The 20423-nt window shown below is 37.2% G+C and overlaps 1 protein-coding gene across 4 annotated transcripts in view; it reads left to right on the top strand.

Moving 5' to 3' along the window:
• Positions 1-20423, top strand: part of WDFY4 (WDFY family member 4) — a 296087-nt gene that overhangs the window by 167876 nt on the left and 107788 nt on the right. For all 4 annotated transcript variants that reach the window (XM_007962606.3, XM_073018985.1, XM_007962605.3 and 1 more), the window contains 2 exons: positions 13202-13279; positions 19057-19263. In XM_007962606.3, the coding sequence (XP_007960797.3) occupies positions 13202-13279; positions 19057-19263 (285 nt within the window). The remainder of the gene's footprint in view (positions 1-13201; positions 13280-19056; positions 19264-20423) is intronic.

Raw genomic sequence — 20423 nt, 5'->3', positions numbered from 1 at the left:
TTTGTTTGTTTGTTTGTTTGTTTCTTTAGACAAGGTCTGGCTTTGTCAGGCTGGAGTACGGTGGTACAGTCCGGCTCACTGCAACTCTACCTCCGGGGTTCAAGTCACCCTCCCACCTCAGTCTCCTGAGTAGCTGGGACCACAGGTGCACAGCACCATGCCCAGCTAATTTTTGTATTTTTTGTAGAGACGGGGTTTTGCCTTTTTGCCTAGGCTGGTCTCGAACTCGTGAGCTCCAGCGATCCACCCACCTCAGCCTCCCAAAGTGCTGGGATTACAGGCTTGAGCCACTGCACGTAGCCCTAAGTAATTTTTTTCAACTGACCTTATTAATGACTTCAATATTTTATACCCCAACAGTCTCGCTAGGAGATCATTTGCAGTTTACAAAATATTTTCATTCTACTGTCTCATCCTAGCTTCATAACATCTCTGCACAATAGACAAGAGAGGTCCTAGTAACCTCATTTTATTGACGATAAATAAAGTTTCAGAAAGATTAAGTGACGTCCCCTGTAATGTGACTGCTAAGAACCAAAAACTAAGGTGTCTGGACTTCTGCGCTTTCTACCTCCCATACTGTTATTCTGTAGTGCTCAGAACGTGAAGGTCTTTTCGTGTTATCACACTCAAGTTGGCCTGACTGAACTTCCTTACCTCGGGCCCACTTAACCCGCGGGTGTCATCATGGCAAGGCCTATCCCTCTGCTGCAAGGCAGTCCATTTATTTGAAGGCAGCTGCTTTGCGTCCAAGGTCCCCTAGGCGTTCTGTATTTCTGCTGCATGTCTCCAAAGTACCATAATAGAAAAAAGTCTGGGCTTTTGCCTTAAATGTAGAATTAGTCAAACTTTTCAGCATTTTATGTCACTTGTAATGCTCATAATGATTGTTTTACTTTTAAATGTGTATAAACAATATAACAGCAATATTGAAAAGAAATTGCAAACAAAAAAAAATGAAAGAAAAGAAAAAGAATGAAATCACCCTATTTCCTTTATTCCAAAACAGTAACTGGGATTTTAAAATGATACTGTGTTTATATTTTTTAGTGTTTGCCAATAAACATTTTTTAATTTTATTTTTAAAATTATTTTTAATTTTATTTCCCTATATACATAGGGAAAAAGCAGAACATAAATATACAGATTTAAGAATTTTGACAAAGCGAACATGTAATCACCATTAATGATACCCCAGTAGCATCCCTGATTCCATGCCTCCTTCCAGTCTCTAGCACCTTCTTCCCCCAAAGTAGTCCCTCTTTTAGTATCTAATATCATAAATTAGTTTTCCATATTTTAAATTTTATATAAATGAAATAACATAGTATATACTCATTGGTCTGGATTATTTCGCTGCAAATTATGTTTGTAGGATTTAGCCACAGTAGTGGTTCATTCGTTTTCGCAGTGGTAGGGCAACAGTTCTCAAACTTTTTGGTCTCAAGACCCATTCACTTTCTTAAAAATTATTTAAGGACTCCAAAGAGCTTTGGCTTATGTATATTTTATCTACTCATATTTACTATATTATAAATTAGAACAATTTTTTAAATGATGCCTGTGTTAATTTATTTTAAAATAATAATAGAAATAATAGATCCATTATGTGTAAACGTAATATTTTGAATGAGTACAGTAGTCCTCTCTTATTCACAGTTTTGTTTTCTGCAGTTTCAGTTATCCATGGTTAATCATGGTCCAAAAATATTAAGTAGAAAAATCTCAGAAATAACTTATAATGTTAAATAACTTTTGTTACAGTATATTATTATAATTACTCCATTCATTATTAATTATTGTTACTAATCTCTTTCTGTGCCTAATTTATAGATTAAACTTTATCATAGGTATGTACGTATAGAAAAACAGTATATATAGGTTTCGGTACTATCTGTGGTTTCAGGCATTCTTGAAACATCTTGGAACATGTGCCCTGAAGGTAAGGGGAGACTATTTTAACTACATTTTCAAAACAAAAAATGTAAGAAAAGTGGTACTGTTTTATATTTTTGAAAATCTTTTTAGTACCAGTAGGACTTAGTGAAAAATTGTCGAATTCTAATATCTGTTTCTTTATTCAATCTGTTGTAGCATGTTTTGAAGTAGATGAAGAATATCTGGCTTCCCACAGATATGCAGTTAGAAAAGAAAGTAGTATTTCAGTTTTTTTTTTTTTTTGCAAGATAGCCACTGTATTTTAATACAACAGAATATGAAAAGTTGGTTGATATTGTTTCAGATTCCACATCTCAACTTACCCAACTTACCAGATACTACCTGTCAGATTGATAAGAGTATTCAAGAAAAATATCCACACTTATCTGAAAAGACTACTAAAATACTCCTCTCTTTTTCAACTACATATCTATGTGAGGCTCAATTTTCTTCTGATTCTTTTTTTTCATCTTTTAAAAATTATACTTTAAGTTCTGGGGTACATGTGCAGTATGTGCAGGTTTGTTACATAGGTATACACGTGCCATGGTGGTTTAAGGAAATTATATTCTTCTTTGATACTATACCAAAACTCAACAAGTTGTAATTTATTAAAGGACACTTGAACTCTATCAGTAAAATTTTTGTAGTCTGTTACATTCAAATGTGTTGATCTATCTTGTACTTTGAGTGAATATTTTAACCCATACGTTATTTTGTAACATGCATTAGAACATACAGGTAGTATATATGGAAAATATTGGCTCCCTGACTTATGTAGATCTCCCAATTGTTGACACATTTTATTATGCAATATGGAAAAGTTATGCTGAAGTTAACACCAGAAAAATTCTTAGCTACTGGGACACTGTCAAGCTCACAGAGGCACACAGATACAAATTTTTCAAAATTCTAGTATTTGCTCAGTTTTTCTAAAATTTGCTTAAATTTTATCTTTGGTAGTAAATACTGTCAGTTGTTTCATTTGAGATGACAGGTTTACTTTGTTCACTTTCAAGAAAATAGCTGCCAAATACTCATGCCAATAACTGTAATTTTGTCTCCCAGTCATTCGTTCAGATAGAAATGATGTTCTCTGAGAGAAGCAGCTAGTTCGGCTCACAGAACTAACAATTATGCACGTACTTTTCCTTGAGACAACCATGACAGTTTTTTTTTTTGGTATTCAGAAATGCTTTATGCAGACTTCCCATTTTATCACACAAATTATTAAAAGAAGTGTATTCAGGGTTGAGGTTTAATAAAATTAATAACTTGTACTGCTTCATCAAAGACGTTCTTAAATGAAAATAACTTTTATTTTTTTCCTCCTATAAGCTCTTGGTGGTGGGGAACACACATGGTGATTTTTATACAGTTGGTGCCAATGTCTTGGTTTGTGCCAAGGCATTAGTTTTATTTACTATTGCTTTGGGGCCATCAATGCAATTTCAACGGAAGGGAAAAAAAGGCAAAAATGTCATAGTATTTTGAAAGTAGTTTTGACTTCACAGGGCCTCTGAAAAGGTCTCAGGAATCCCTAGAAATTTATTGACCACATTTTGAGAAACATTAGTATGTTCAATATATAAATATAAGTTATTTAGCCAGTCTATTATAAAAAGGTATTAACATTAAAGTCTCTATATCCATCTAGATGGGTAACATGGATGGAACAAAATGTACTAAGGTCTTTATACCTTCTTTAGTAAAATGTCTGCTCACATCTTTTGTACATTTTTGGATGGTATTTTTTCTTTTTTACTTGTTTTTTGTTTGTTTGTTTGTTTGTTTTTGTTTTTTTTTGCTCTTGTTGCCCAGGCTGAAGTGCAACAGTACAGTCTTGGCTCACTGCAACCTCCGCTGCCAGGTACAAGCGATTCTCCTGCCTCAGCCTCCCGAGTAGCTGGGATTACTGGCACCTGCCACCACACCCGGCTAATTTTTTTGTATTTTTAATAGAGACGAGGTTTCACCATGTTAGCCAGGCTGGTCTCGAACTACTGACCTCAGGTGATCCACCCGCCTCAGCCTCCCAAAGTGCTGAGATTATAGGTGTGAGCCACCGCGCCCAGCCTACTTGTTGAATTTTAAGAGTTCTTCATATATTTTAGATGTTAATCCTTTGATGGATATGTGTCTTACAAATATTTTCTCCCAGAGTGTAGATTGTTATAGCGTTCTGTTCGCATGGTTTTGCACAGCAAAATTTTAATATTGATGTCCAATTCATTAATTTTTCTTTTTACGAATGGCAATCTTAATATAAAATCTAAGAACTCTTTGCTTATCCCTAGATGTGAAAGATTTTCTCCTAAAATATGTATAGTTTTATGTTTTTCATTAAATCGTGGTCCATTTTGAATTAAATTTTGTATGAGGTATGAGACTTAGGTTCATTGTTTGGGCAATGGACATCTAATTGCTCCAACACCATTTGCTGAAAAGCTATCTGTTGAATAGCTTTTGCAACTTTGTCAAAAATTAATTGGGCATTCATCTGTGGATTATTTCTGGATTCTCTCTTCTGTTCCAGTGATCTATGTGTCTATTCCTCTCTCAGTACCACACATTCTCAATTACTGTAACTATGAGTATAATAAGTCTTGAAATCAGGTGGAATGATTCCTCTCATTTTACTCTTAGTTTTCAAAGTTGTTTTAACTCTCTTAGTCCCTTTTCCAATTCATACCAGTTTTAGAAATAATCTTGTCTGTATCCAGAAAAAGCCTTGCTGGTATTTTAATAAGAATTTTATTAAACATGCTTAGCAATTTGAGAATAAATGACGTATTTGTAGGTTGAGTCTTCCAATTCCTGAACATGATATGTTTTTCCCTTTATTCAGATCTTCTTTTATTTCTTTCATCTGCATTTCATAGTTTTTGACATATGTATCCTATAAGTGTTTTATTAGATTTACACTTAAGTTTTTCATTATTTTTGAGAAATTGACAATGATATTGTTTTTTATTTCAGCATCCATGTGTTCATTGCTAATATTTTGAAATACATTTATTATGTATATGTTGATCTTATATCCCGTGACTGCATTTTTTTTTGTAAATACCTTGTGTGTTTACCTTACTGGATTTTGTTTTGTTTTGCTTTGTTGTAAATACCTTAGGAATTCAACAGAATCAGGACAGCTACAAATGGGGACATTTTTATTTCTTTCTTTTCAATCTGTATGGCGTTTACTTGTTTTCTTGCCTTATTGCACTGAATAGAACTTCTAGCACTATATTGAATAAAAGCAGTGAAAGTAGGCATCTTTATTCCAGTTTTGGAGGAAAAGTATTCATTATTTATCACTAAATAAGATGTTAGCTGTAGAGTTTTTGTAGATGCCCTTTATTAATTTAAAAACATTTATACCTATTCCTAGTTTACTGAGTTTTATCATGAATAGGTGTTAAATTTTGTCAAATGTTATCCTATATCACTTGATATGACCATGTGATTTTCTTCTTTCACCTGCTAAAATGGTGAATTAGATTGATGGATTACTTTTTGGATATTTGTCAGATTTGCATTCCTGGAATAAATCCCACTTGGCCATCATTTATTAGTGTTTTGGGGTATTCTTGAATTCTGTTTGCTAATATGAGAAATGTTGCACCTATTCGTGAAAAAATAGTTTTCTGTTTTTTCATACTGTTTGTCTGGTTTTGTTATCAGACTATTGCTAGCCTCATAAAACTAATTGGAAAATATCATCTCCTCTATTTTCTAGATGATATTTCGTAAATTCGATTTTAATTCTGTCTTAAATTTTTAATAAAATCCTCAAGTGAAAATATGTGGATTTGGCAATTTATTTTTGGAGACTTTAAAAATTATGAATTCAGTTTTTATAGCAGCTATAAGGCTATGCCAGTGATCTATCATATATTGGATGAGTCATGGTAGTTTGTGTTTGGCAAAGAATTTATCCGTTTCATCTAAATTGTCACACTGATGTGTGTACAGTTCATGGTATTACCTTAATTTTTATGCCTGCCAGGTCGGTAGCAATAGCCCCTGTTTCATTTTTTAGAATTGCAGTTTGTGTCATTTCTTTTTTCATCTATGTTAGTGTTTCTAAAGGTTTGTAAATTTTATCTCTTCAAAGTGCAGGTTTTTGTTCCAATCATTTTTCTGTTTTTAATTTCATTGATTTCTGCTCTTTATTATGACCTTCCTTCTGTTTGCTTTGGGTTTATTTTTCACTTTTTTCTAGTTCCTTGAGGAGGAATTTAGAGTATTTATTTGAGAATTTGTCTTATCAGCTCTGGCTGCTATTACAAGTTACTACCCACAGGCTGGCTTATTTCTGACAGTTCTACAGGCTGGGAAGTCCAAGAGCTAGGTGCCGGCTAATTTTTTCTCTGTTGAAGGCTCCCCTCCTGGCTTACTAAAGGCTGCCTTCTTGCTGTATCCTCACATGGTGGAGAGAGAAAGCTCTGGTGTCTTTTTCTTTTCTTTTGAGGGCACTAATACCGTCATGGGGGTCTACCCCATGGCAGCATCAAACCTAATCACTTCCCAAATGCCCCACCTCTTAATACCATTATGTTGGGAGTTAGGACTTCAACATATGAATTTGGGGGGAACAGAAACATTCAGTTTATAGCATAATTTTACTCTTTTCTAATTATGCATTTTGCCATGTATTTTCCTCTCAATAGTGATTTAGCTACATAATATACATTATGATATTTTCTATTTTCAATTTCATTAAATGTAGTGTATTTTTTTAAAAATTTATTTTGAGACTTCTTTTTTGACACAGATTATTTTAAAGTTAAAATATTGTTAGTTCCTAAGAGTTTGAGGATTTCTTGTTATCCTTTTGTTACTAATTTCTAGTTTTATTCAATTATGTGTAGAGGGCACATCCTGTATGTTTTTATGTATTTTAATTTTTTGGATTTTTTTATAGCCCAAGATGTTTTGTGTATGTTTTGTGAGCAATTGAGAAGAATGTGTGTTGTCTTGTTGTTAGGTGAAGTTGTCTACCAAGGTGGGTTACTTGAACATTTTTTGGAATTAAATTTTGATTTATTTATTGTGTTTTGAGTTATCTCTCTGTGTAGCTTTTTTAGTTGTTGCTCTAGGTATTACTCTCCATTTATAATGTAATAGTCTTAAATATTTTCTCTACACTCATTTAAAATCACACAGTGTTATAAAATCAGACAGTGTTATAATTTTTGTTTTAACCATCACTAATAATTTAAAAGTCTCAAGAGGAAAAGGATATGTATTGTATCTACCATATTTCTGTTGCTTGCTCTATTCCTTTTTTCTTCCTGGTGTTTCACGATTCCTTCTTTTACCATTTATCTTCTGTTTAAAGAGCTTCCTTTAACTATTTTTACAGGGTAGCTTTGGTGGTGACAAATTCTCTTAATTTTCCTTTGTCTTAGAATGTGTTAATTTACCCTTTAATTCAAAGGGATATTTTTGCTGGATATAGGATACTGTGTTGACAGTTCTTTATTTTCAGCACTTGAGAAATACTGTGCCACTTCCTTTCGGCCTCCATGGCTTCTGATGAAAAAAATCACTGTTACTTAAATATTTTCCCCTCTAGGTAAGGTGTTGTTTCTCTCTTCCTGGGTTTAAGATTTTTTTCTTTGTGTTAGTTTTCAGAAGTCTGACTATAATATGTCTTGACATGGATTTCTATGGGTCTGTCTTGTTTGGAATTTGCTTAGCTTCTGAAGCCTGTAGGTTTATATCTTTTGCCATTTGGGGGATTTTTTCAGCCATTATTTTTTTTAGTAAGTTTTAGGCACCACCCACTTTATCCATTCTTTTTGGGATTCTGATGACACAAAGATTAAATCTTTTGTTATAGTCCTATAGGTTGCTAAGACTTTGTTCATTTTTTCCATTCTGCTTTCTCACTGTTGTTCAGAATAGCTACTTGCTATTGTTCTATTGTCCAGTTCACTGATTCTTCCCTTTGTCCCTTGAATTCTACTGTTTTACACTGGGTTCCTCTTTATATCTTCTATTTATCTGATGAGATGTTCTATTTATTAACAGAGGCTCCCTAATTTTTTAAAAATTGTTTCTGAATGTTTTAAATTTGTAGTTGTTAAGCATTTTTATGATGGCTGCTTTAAAATCTTTGTCAAATATTTCTAACATTTCTGTTATCTCACTGTACACATCTGTTGATTGTCTTCCTTTATTCAGTTTGAGGTTTTCCTGGTTGTTGATGTGAGTCTATGTTATGAGACTCTGGATTTTATTTTTCCTTAAATATTTTTTATTAAGCAGATTTATTTATATATAATTCATATAACATACAATTCACCTATTTCAAGTAAACAATTAAATGGTTTATAGCAGGGATCCCCAACCCCCAGGCCATGGACTGGTATCTGAGCCCTGCCTCCTGTCAGATCAGTGGTGACATTAGATTCTCATAGGAGCACAAAGCCTATTGTGAACGACGCATGCCCGGGATCTAGGTTGTGTTCTCCTTACGAGAATCTAATGCCTGATGATCTGTTACTGTCTCCCATCACCCTCAGATGGGAACATATAGTTACAGGGAAACAGCTCAAGGCTACCACTGATTCTTTGTTATTGTGAGTTGTATAATTATTTCATTATATGTTACAGTGTAATAATAATAGAAATAAAGTGCACAATAAATGTAATGCACTTGAATCATCCTGAAACCATCCTCCTCCAACCCCTCACCTCTGGTTCATGGAAAAATTGTCTCCCACAAAACCAGCCCTGGTGCCAAAAAAGTTGAGAACTGCTGGTTTATAGTATATTCCCAAATATGTGCCACTATCACTGTAATCAATTTTATAACATTTTATGACCTCAGAAAGATACTCCATACTCTTTAACTATCACTCTTCTATCCCCTATCCCTCTAGTCCTAAGCAATCACTAATATCCTTTCTCTATTAACATTTCATAGAAACGGAATCATATAATATTTGGGCTTTTGAAATTAGTTTCTTTCACTTAGGATGTTGTTTTTAAGACTCATGCATGTTATAGCATGTGTCAATACATCATTCTTTTTTATGACTAAATAATATGCTGTCATGTAAACAGATCATATTTTGTTTTTTTGTTCATCAGTTGGTGGATGTTTAGGTTATTTCCAACTTTTGGCTATTATGAATAATATTGCAATAAACATTCATGTATAAGTTTGCAGTTGGATGCAATTTTTATCTTGGGTATATACCTGAGAATGGAATTGCTGAGTCAATGGCAGTGCTTTATTTAATCATTTGAATAACTTTCAGAATATTTTCTAAAGTTCTACACCATTTTACATTCCTAGCAACAATGTATGAGAGTTTCGATATAACCATATTCTCAATAAAACTTGTTATTATCTAAAGTTTTGATTCTAACCATCTTACTTGGTTGACTCTCTCATTGGTCTCATTGTGAGTTTTATTTTGCATTTCTCTGATGACAAATAACACTAAGCACCTTTTCACCTGCTTATTAGTCATTTGAATATCTTCCTTGAAGAGCAGTCTTTTTGGATCTAGTGTCCATTTTTAAATTGGGTTATTTTTCTTTTTATTCTTGATTTCTAAGTATTTTTTATATATCCTAGATAGGAGTCCCTTATCAGAGGTGTAATTTATAAATATTTTCTTTCATTCTCTGCGTCTTCTTTTTACTTTCATAATAGTGTCTTTCGAAGCACAAATTTTTACTTTTGGTGAAGTCTAATTTATCCTTTTTGTATTAGCCTGTTTTCATAACGCTAAAAAGAACTGCCCAAGACTGAGTAATTTATAAAGAAAAGAGGTTTAATTGACTCACAATTCAGCATGGCTAGGGAGGCCTCAGGAAACTTACAATCATGGCAAAAGGCAAAAAGGAACCAAGGCACCTTCTTTACAAGGTGGCGGGAAGAAGTGCTGAGCGAAGTGGGAAAGAGCTCCTTATAAACCATCAGATCTCATTAGAACTCACTCACTATCACAAGAACAACATGGGGGAAACCACTCCATGATTTGTTTGCCTCCACCTGGTTTCCCCCTTGACACGTGGAAATTATGGGGATTTGGGGGATTATAATTCAAGATGAGATTTGAGTGGGCACACAAAAGCTAACCATATCACTTTTCATTGTTGCTTTTATTTTTGGTGTCAAATCTAAATCTGACAAATGCCAAATCTGAGATCATGCAGATGTACTTTTAAGTTTTCTTCTAAGAGTTTTATAGTTTTAGCTCTCATATTCAGGTTTTTGTTTCATTTTAAGTTAATTTTTATATGTTATGCCGTAAAGGTTTAACTTCATTATTTTGCATATGGCTATTTAGTTTTCCATCACCATTTGTTAAAAAGACTATTTGTTCCCCATTGTATAGTTTTGGCACCTTTGTAAAATAATTAATTGAATATAGACAAATTGTTTTAAGTTTGGACTCTTAATTTTATTCCATCGATCTATATATCTATTCTTGTGCCAGTGCTGCACTGCCTTGTTTGCCATTGCTTTACAGTAAGTTTTGAAATCAGGAGCTATAAGTCTTCATACATTCTTTATGTTGTTAAAGATTGTTTTGGTTTTGGGGATCTCTTGTAATTTCATATGATCTTGAAGATTGGCTTTTCAATTTTTGCAAAAAAGGAGTAGTCATTGGAATTTGATAGGGATTGTTAATTCTGTAGATTATGTTAGGTAGTATTGACATTTTAACAATATGAGGACTTGTTACCATAAACATGGGATATCTTCTATGAATTTAGGTCTTTAAAAATTTCTTTCAGTGATATTTTACAGGTTTCAGTGTACAAGTTTTTCACCTTGGTTAAATGTATTCCTAGGCATTTTATTCTTTTGATAATGTTATAAGAGGCATTGCTTTCTTAATTTATTTTTTGGGTTGTTCATTAGTAGTAGATAGGAACACAGCTGATTTACGTGTTTTGATCTTGTACACTGAAACTTTGCTTAATTCATTTATTAGTTCTAGTAATTCTTTTATGGATTATTTGGGATTTTCTAAATATAGAATCCTGCCATCTATGAACAGAGGTGTTTTTTTCTGTTTCAATTTGGATGCCTTTTATTTCTTTTCCTTGCCTGGTTGTGCTGTCTAGAACCTTCAGTAGATTGCTGTCTGGAAGTGTTGAGAGTGGACATCCTTGTCTTGTTCCTGATGTTAAGAAACATTCAGTCCTTCACCACCAATTATAATGTTGTATAACGTTGGTTGGGGACTTTTTGTAGTTACCCTTTATGAGATTGAGAAAATTCTTTCCCCACCCTGGCAGTTGGTTGACATTTTGTCTTGTAATGAAAGGGTTTTAAATTGTTGTCATTTTTTTTTAATGTCTGTTGAAATGATTACGTGGTTTCTGTTATTTGATCTATTACATGGTGTATTACGTTAATTATTTTCAGTTGTTAAGCCAACTCTGCATTACTAGGCTAAATCTCACTTGGTCATGGTATATAATTTTTTATATGTTGGTGAATTCAGTTTGCTGATATTTTGTTGAGGATTTCTACATTCATATTTACATGAGATATTGGTCTGTAGTTCTCTTGTGAAGCCTTTGTCTGTTTTCTGTATCAGGGTAATAACTGGTCCCATAGAATGTGTTGGGAAGTGTCCCTTCGTCTTCTAATTCTTGGAAGAGTTTTTGAAAAACTACCATTAATTCTTCACTAAGTGGTGGTTAGGATTCAGCAGTGAAGCCATCTGGGCCTGGACTGGGCTTTTCCTTGTGGGTAGGTCTTTTTGTTGTTGTTGTTGTTTTATTAATTCAATTTATATTCTTGTTATTGACCTATTCCAATTGTCTATTTCTTCTTGAGTAAGTTTTGGCAATTTGTGTCTTTCTAGGAATTTGTTCATCTAACCTAAGCTATTTAATTTATTGGCATACAATTGTTCATAGTATTTTTTTATAATCCTTTGAAAAAATTCAGTAAGGTCAGTAGTAATGTCTCCTCCTTCGTTTCTGATCCAAGTATAACAACTTAAGCCTTTTCTCTTTTTTCTTGGTCAACCTAGCTAAAGACTGCTAATTTTATCGATCTTTCCAAAGTACCAGATTTTAGTTTCAATTATTTTATTTATTGTTTTTTATATTCTGTAATTCATTACTTTCTGCATTAATATTTATTTTCCCCTTCCTTCTGCTTGCTTTAGATTTAGTTTGCTCTTTTTTTCCCAGTGTCTTCAGATGGAAGTTTCAGATATTGATTTAAGGTATTTCTTTTTTTCTTAATATTGGCATTTACAACTATAAGTTTTCCCTTATGCTCTGCTTTAGTTATAGCCTATGTGTTTTGGTATGTTGTGTCTTTATTTTTATTCATCTCAAAAAGTTCCCTTTTGATTTCCTCTTTGACCCATTAGTTATTTAGGAATGTGCTTTTTAATTTACACTTATTTTTGACTTTGCCAAATTTCTTTCTGCTAATTGATTTCAAATTTTGTTCCATTGTGATTAAAAGACATGCTTTGTATTATGTCTATCCTTTTAAATTTACTGAAGTTTGTTTTGTGGCCTCAGCTTCTCAGCCTCTTGAGCTATTTGAAAATTTGCATATATCTCAAGGTCCAAAAATATATAAAAAAGCATAAACGTTAGGCACACCTCAGTGAATTCCTCTTCAGAATCTTGGCTCCTCAAATCTCAGCTCTCTTGGTAGCTCTCTGCTGTCTTAAAGCAGATTGTTCAAATCTAGGTCTTTTCAGTCATTCTTAGGAGGAAGGTTGAGCTACTGCAAGCTAGTTCATCATAGGTGGAGATAGAAAGCAACTCATAAACACGTATGTGAATGTATTCCTATGTGAGTGTGTCAGCATAGGTGACATCTGTATTTATATTAATCTCATTTGACCAACAAATTCTGTAACCACTATTTCCTCTGTCGATTGGTCAGTATAGAGAAGTTCTTATCTAAAATCACAGCTATCACTCACGCTTGTAATCCCAGCACTTTGGGAGGCTGAGGCAGGTGGATCACCTGAGGGCAGGAGTTCAGGACCAGCCTGGCCAACATGGTGAAACCTGTCTCTACTAAAAATACAAAAATTAGCCAGGCATGGTGGTGGGCACCTGAAATCCCAGCTACCTGGAGGCTGAGGCAGGAGAATCGCTTGAACCTGTGAGGCAGAGGTTGTAGTGAGCCAAGATTATGCCGCTGCACTCCATCCTAGGTGACAGAGTGAGACTGTCTCAAAAAATAAAAATAAAATAAAATAAAATCACAACTATCATTAAGCTGTGACTTGTTTTCTCCTTTCTCCAGGATTTTGTGTCATGTATAGAGAACTACAGAAGAAGAGGACAAGAGCTATATGCATCTTTATACAAAGACCATGTGCAAGTAAGAAACCAAACATAGGCTTTCTCTATACAGTAAGCTGGAATCCACCTTGACCTGAAAAATAATCAGAAGGGGCTTTGGTTTAAGTTCTGGATTGCCCACCAGGCTTGCACCACATTGGGGTTTTGCATTTTATCCTAAATGCAATGGGTTGCCCCTGACAAGGGCAGGCTTGGATATTTAAAGTAGCTATCTAGGCCTGACTGCTGTACAATCTAGGCAAAGAACACTGGCTCTCATGCCAGTCAGAGACTTATTTGAATTTTAAATCTGTCCCTTTCTACGCTGGGGATCTGAGCCTCTGTGTGCTCATCTCTAAGCTGGAATAAGTCTTCCTACCTGTGAAGATGTAAGAGCAAGTGTGATGCACCCAGACTGTGGCTGATAGAGAATGGATACTCCATGTGTGGTTATAGAATAGCTAAGAAGTTTATTTTTATTTAGTGTTACTGTTATTAATAAAAATTTAACATATTGCTAAAAATAGAACACAACATACAGTCTTAAAACCCTGTTGAAATATTATTTACCGAGCAATTTCTTTGTCCCAGAGTCAGTGTGAGGTATAAAAAAAAAAATGCACAGATTATGATACTTCTGTGTCTTTAAGGTTTTTGAAACTTATAGATGAAACCCAGAGTAAAGAAATGCCCACAAAACATGGTAATGAGCTCAATGATAGGATGTTCTACTATGGGGAAAGTAGCGATGGGGTGTAAGGAGCCATTAGTGTGCCCTGGGTGGGATGCGGATCAGGAAGGCTTAAACGTGGTGCCCAGTGCCAGGAAACAGAAGAGGCACTAATCATCTGAAGCTGAGTTGCCTTGTCTAACTTCCCCCATAGAAGCCCACAACATGCCCCATTCACAGATGTGCAGCCTGAACCCGAGAAGCACACAGCTTAGCAATGTAGCCTCCCAGGCTCTCCTGAGTGATGGGAGCAGCAGCTTATCAGACACGACACTTGTGAGAAAGGAGGTTTGGTGTGTACAGGACATGATCATGGCTGTGATAGTCAGAGGGATCAGCAGGCATGTCTAGTTTTTCTGAGTGCACAAGCTGGTCTTTCACAGACTCTCTGGTTGGACAAGGGTTTTCTCTGTGGGCATCTACCTCACTCCAACAGTGCTGACTGTGCTGCACAACTGGGTAGGGTGCCTTGCTGGCTTATTTGGGTGTCATCTGTGCCTACTGGACAGACCACTGCACATGAATGACTCACCACATGGATTGGCAGGTTTCACTCAGAACTAGCAATATGGCTGATAAATTTAATTGCCACTGAGGCAGAAATAAGATGAATCTTGTAAGATTGCATCCTTTATTGGTGGACATCCTCATCACCACTGCACCATTTTGAGACAGAGGATGTGGTTTATCTAAACTTCCTAATCTGCATCTGGTCTAGAGTGCAACCATTTCTGCTCCAATGGTTAGAAGAGTCTGGGAGATACAGTTATGGCCAGGAGAGGTGCCCTGGGGTACTTTGTGAAATTCTGTTGAAATTTGTGAGATTATAGGCTCATGTGGGAAGGATGGGACTCCCTCAGCAGAGGCTTCAAGCCCAGAAGGAAGGGATCTAGCCACCTGGAAGGTTAGCCTGTCTCATCTTCAGCAGCAGGGCCTGACTGGAGTTCAGAAAGGACTTGAATAAATTGTGCAATTTTCCTGTTCATTGAGGTATTTTTCAGAAAATCAGCATTTGGAAGCTAATCCACAAAGATACTTTCCAAGTATTTAAATATTTAAGACAGGTTGTTTTGATATTTGAAAGAATGCAGATATAATAACATCTGCCATAGATAATGGGATGTGGACCATTGCCCTGCTTTTTTAAGGGGTAGTATGCTTTCCCAACAAAGGCCCATTCCACTTCCAGAAAAGTCACATCCAAACTCTGGATAGAGATTAGGCTTTAAAAATCTGCCACGTCCTTTGAGGACAGCTTCTCCCAGGTGCACCCAATGAGGCCCTCCTAAGAAGGGGAGATTCAGGGGCCCCTGCCCACAGGGTGGCCAGTAGCACATCATGCCAGACTTTTCTAAACAGGCACTTTACCCACAACTGAGAGGTGACTGGAGATGGCAGCAGCCCCCAGCATAACAAGGCATCATTGCCTAGTGCCCTGAAAGTTAACCCCAGCATCATTATATCCCATTATTATATCAACAGCAAACCTTGCAATTCAAATAGTTAATCAGCCAAATTTTTTTTTGATCCAGAAGTTCTGGCAAAAAGTTGCCTCTACAGTCTGGCCCTGTTCAGACTCCCCTTTGCCTTGTCCACGTTAGTTGTGTTCTCTTCTCTGTGGCCCAGCCTCTCTTGCTCTGTCTGTTACATACTTAGGCCATCCAGTTCTTATGTTGAATCTTCATTATAATTTGCAGAAATGACTTATCCTGCCTACACAGTCTTTACTGGTTGGAGTTCCTTGTGAGATGCCTGACAACCCAGAAATGGCCACTGTCTTCTGTTCCACTTTCTTCTAGGGCCTCTAGTTTCCTTTTCTTGTTTGGTCTCTATCTACTCATTGTGTATTTATCACAGCTCTCTCAGATACAAATATTGGAAACTCAACTCAGACTGCCTTAGGCAACAAAAAAAGTTTTGTTTTACTGAAGAATGCAGGGAAACGCAGGCTTCAAGCAGCACTGGATCAAGTTCCGTGCTCTGCTTCCTCTGTGTGGGCTCCTGAGGGTGCCATTCCCAGCCCTAGGGGATGGTGCCAGTTGGCCCATCCGATAACCATTCATAACAACTTGAATTAAAGAGACTAGGGTGAAGTGTTCATTTTCGAAGCCCAGCAAACCCCACTGAAGTAGCAGGGACTGAAAGTAGGGAAGGGCTGGGTTTTCAAAGGTTAATCTAAGTGTTGCTACCCAAGGGTTGCTGTGATTTGAAAATCATAACTGGGCAAGTACGGTGGCTCATGCCTGTAATCCCAGTGCTTTGGGATGCTAGGCAGGAGGATTGTTTGATTCCAGGAGTTCAAGGCCAGACTAGGCGACATTGCAAGATCCCATCTCTAAAAAAAAAGTAGTTGAAAAGACATTAGCCAAGTATAGTGACACCTTTAGTCCCAGGTACTCAGGATGCTGGGGTGGGAAGATTGCTTCATCCCAGGAGCTGGAGGTTACAGGTTACAGTGAGCTATGACCATGCCACTGCTTTCTAGCCTTCTAGCCTGTGTGACAGAAAAAGATCTTGTCTCTGGAAAAAAAAAAAAAAAAAGAAATTGTAGTTGTCCCCCAGCATAACACAATCCCTGCCTGTGAGTCTGTGGGCATTAAATGTGTCATTTGGCCCACTTGCAGTTTGAATAGAAAGAAGGCCTTACACTATGCAGAAACATGGGCATTTCAGAGCACCTTTGCAGATGTGGAAACTCAGGACTTTTGCTATTTAGTCATCTGACATCCTCTGCCCTGGGTCACATGTAACTTGTTATCACGGACTAAATAATCACATCTCTCTCAGGGATCACACCGTTGTCGGACTATAGATATTCAAAACAACATGTGTGCTCTGTGCAGAAGACCCAGGCAGCTGTGCATCTCCAGGTTGCATATGTGGAGACTTGGCGTGGATATGTGTTCCTAAAAATCTAAGTTGAATCCAAGGCTGGACAACCCAATAGCTTGGGATTATTCATCCTCCATGACGCTCCGTATGTTACTACAAATGCAAATGTACAAATGTCACCGCAATCTCCAGGAAACTGAAATATTTCTGCCAAACAAGTGTTCATTCCATGTGACCAAGTCTCTGTAAAAAGCTTTGGATAATCATTCTTTTTCTGGCGGCCTTTTTTCTTTCTTTTTTTTGGGGGGGACAGGGAGAGTCTTATTTTGTTGCCCAGGCTGGAGTACAGTCATGTAGCATAGCCCACGGAAGCCTTGAACTCCTGGGCTCAAGAGATCCCCCTGCCTCAGCCTCCCAAATAGCTGAGAGTACAGTCGTGCACTAACATGCCCAGTTATTTCTTTAATTTTTTGTAGAGACTGGGTCTTGCTATGTTGCCCAGGCTGGTCTTGAACTTCTGACCTCAAGAAATTCTCCCACCTTCGCCTCTGAAAGCGCTGGGATTAGAGGCATGCACTGCAATGTACATCTTGGAGTTTCTTATTAACCAATTGGAGTACTACATAAAATACTAGCACTGTTTGGGATATGAATTCAAGAACTGTAGAGAAACAAAATGATCTTGTTTTGAAATAGGATTAGGTTCATTCACAGTGATAACACTGACTACTTAAGCTGAGTAAGGTACCATATTAAGCTCTTGAAAATATTGTCCCGCTTAATCATTCTAGAAGCCCATGATTATTATTATGGTGCTATTATTAACCACAGTTGACTGATGAGGAAGTTGAAGATCCTCCAGATTGAACTGCTGGTGATTCACAGAAACATGATGGATGATCAGGTCCATCAGATGCCAGAAACCACCTGCTGGGCACTATCCCCCACCCCAAAGCCATACTTTAATGGGAATGCCTCCAACAAGTTCTGAGAACAATTTACTCATTTAAAACGGCCAAGATTTGCAAGGCCTACATCTATAAGTCTTCCAGTTTTCTAGAAATGCTAGCAGAAACCATGAGCTCATAAAATAATAGCTCCTCAGCAAAGGAATCTAGCTCCCATGCTCAAGGAAGTCTTTGGAATCCAACAGACCAGGTTTAAATCTCTGTTTGGCCACCTGTTAGCTTTGGAGAAGGCACTTCTCCTTTGCAGACTTAGCATCATCATGGGGATGATCAAAAATACTTGTGGTACCACTGGGTAGAGGAAATGAGATAAAGCAGGTGCAGGGCTCAGCCTAACACATGATAATGAGTGTCTTTTCTGTTCATGATGTTATGCTTCTTGTCATTAGCATTTCACCTTTTCATTTTCTGAAAAGATTAAATGTGGGACAAATTCCATAAAATATTTGAATAATTGCAAAAGTGTATCCCGCAAAGTTGACTCTACTGTCCAAACTGAACTGAACTGTTTCTTTAACAGGTGATGTATGTAACTTTAATGTGATCTATAAATGCAGGTTGGCAATATCAATGTTAGAAAGGTTTGAGTCATACTCTAGTAGCAGGTGTGGCAGTCAGAGACCACAGATGCAAACTGTGAGGATCTCATAGCTATTAAATGAGATTGTTTGCATTACTATGAAAGGTTTTAGCTCCTGTTAATATTCTAGAATCTCTGAGCATTCTGGAATCTATGATATTAACATGGAAAGGCCCTTAGACATCATTCGGGCCAGGTCTGTCATTTCATTGGAGATTCTGAGATCCAGAGATGGGAGTGACTTGCTCAAATCAACCAATTGTCTTGAGGGCTTCTTATTCTCACTCCATTCCAGTCCAGGCAACTGGAAAACGAGTACATTCAGCCTCAGTTTTGAGGGGTGGGACTGTAGTGAGATTCATGTCCGTTTGGTAAAATAGCTGTCCAGTCCATGCTGATGAGCAGCTACAGGACCTTCCAGACCTGTTGCTTTCTGCCCATCACCAGTAGCCTCATGGCTCTGAAGGCCAAAGGGCGGGCAGCTTTCTCCTCCCCTAACTTGGATTAAGAGATCTTAAAGCTGAGCAACTGTTTCCTCCTAGTCCTGGCTGCAGTGGGTACCCTACACATTCTGAGGGTGTAGAGAGAAGGTATCTTTCTCAAACATTCATGGGAGACATGGCCTATTCACCCCAGGAGGTTTGGGGCCAGGCCTATGAAGCCCATAAGGCAAATGTATCCAGGGTGACTCTGTTTCTGCTCCCCAGAGGCGAAAATGTGGCCACATCAAGGCAGCCAAAGCCTGGGCCAGCATCCAGGAGCAGCTTTTTGGGGAGCTGGGCTTGTGGAGCCAGGGGGAAGAAACCACGCACTGTTCCCCATGGGAACTCGACTGGAGAGAAGGACCAGCTCGAATGAGGAAACGCATCAAACGCTTGTCTCCACTGGAGGCCCTGAACTCAGGAAGGCACAAGGTAGGAGTCAGGTGCAGTGGGACAGTGCTGGTTCCGGGTAGGGCCTGATAGGAAAGCAGCTCCTGAGCTTCCCCATCACATGTTGTTTATATCAGGCTAAGATAACACATGCAGTTAAATGTAGGAGAGTCCCAACATTTATTCTCAATGTCATTTAAGAGGAGAAAAGCATCACTAACCTTCCTAGGTACATAGCAGGGACACTGTAACTACAGCCTGAAAGAATGGATAAATAGTGAGTGTTGAGTGGGTGAGTGGTTCTTACCTATGCCACAGACACAGCCCTGTGCTGCAGTCCACACAAGTCCTGTGGAAACATCTGGATGCCAGTGTTTGGAACGGGCCAGGGAATGACTATTGTCTGCTAGCACAAGTTACTTGTTATTGGGCAGTTGTAACCCGTACTACTGTGAGCATTACTTCAAATCCCATAACAAGTTTTACAATGAAAATCTCACAAACTTGACTGTTTCTGCAATTTTGAGCCAGTGATCCACTCATTCCAAACAACACTGACTTCCCAAGCAACAGAATCTGGGTAGTCCCTGGGAGTTTGCTGTAATGAAGCTTGAACTGTGTCGCCAAACTCCTATTTTGCCTTTTAGAAGACAGGAAGCCAGTTGGATTCATTTGGTAGTAGATACAGAAAATCTATCAATAGTTTTTCATGTCTTTATTGAATGATCATAATTTAAAATATCCTCAAAGGCAGCCTTCCAAACACCAGAATGCTGGATTTTTTTCTTCTGCATGCATCACAAGTAACAATGTTGAGTTTAGTCTCTGGTCTGTAACCTTAGCATCTTTTACTCATGCTAAAAATCCTTTGTAAAACCTAATGAAAAAAATTATATTTCATTTATTCAGTAGACACTTAAAGTTTCCAAGTATTGTCAATAAACACTTGGTGGTTTGTAGTATTTTCCCTCACTACATTTTTTAGGAATAAGAAGCAAAAATAAAATAAAATAAAATAAGTAGCCTGTTCACTGTGCTGGTGCCAAAGTCAAAGGCTGGCTATGAAGCCTGGTCTCTGGGGCTGTCCAGCCCTGGAACCTCCCCTGGTCCCCTCTCCAGGGTATCCCACACAGAGACATCCAGGATGCTATCTAATCCCATCTTGGCCTCTTCTTTGGTAATTACTGTAAGTCCTACTTAAT

This window comes from Chlorocebus sabaeus, chromosome 9 (genome assembly GCF_047675955.1).
Source record: "Chlorocebus sabaeus isolate Y175 chromosome 9, mChlSab1.0.hap1, whole genome shotgun sequence".
Lineage (NCBI taxonomy): Eukaryota > Metazoa > Chordata > Mammalia > Primates > Cercopithecidae > Chlorocebus > Chlorocebus sabaeus.
The sequence above is the reverse complement of the archived record's forward strand: the minus strand, read 5'-3'. Positions and strand labels throughout refer to the sequence as shown.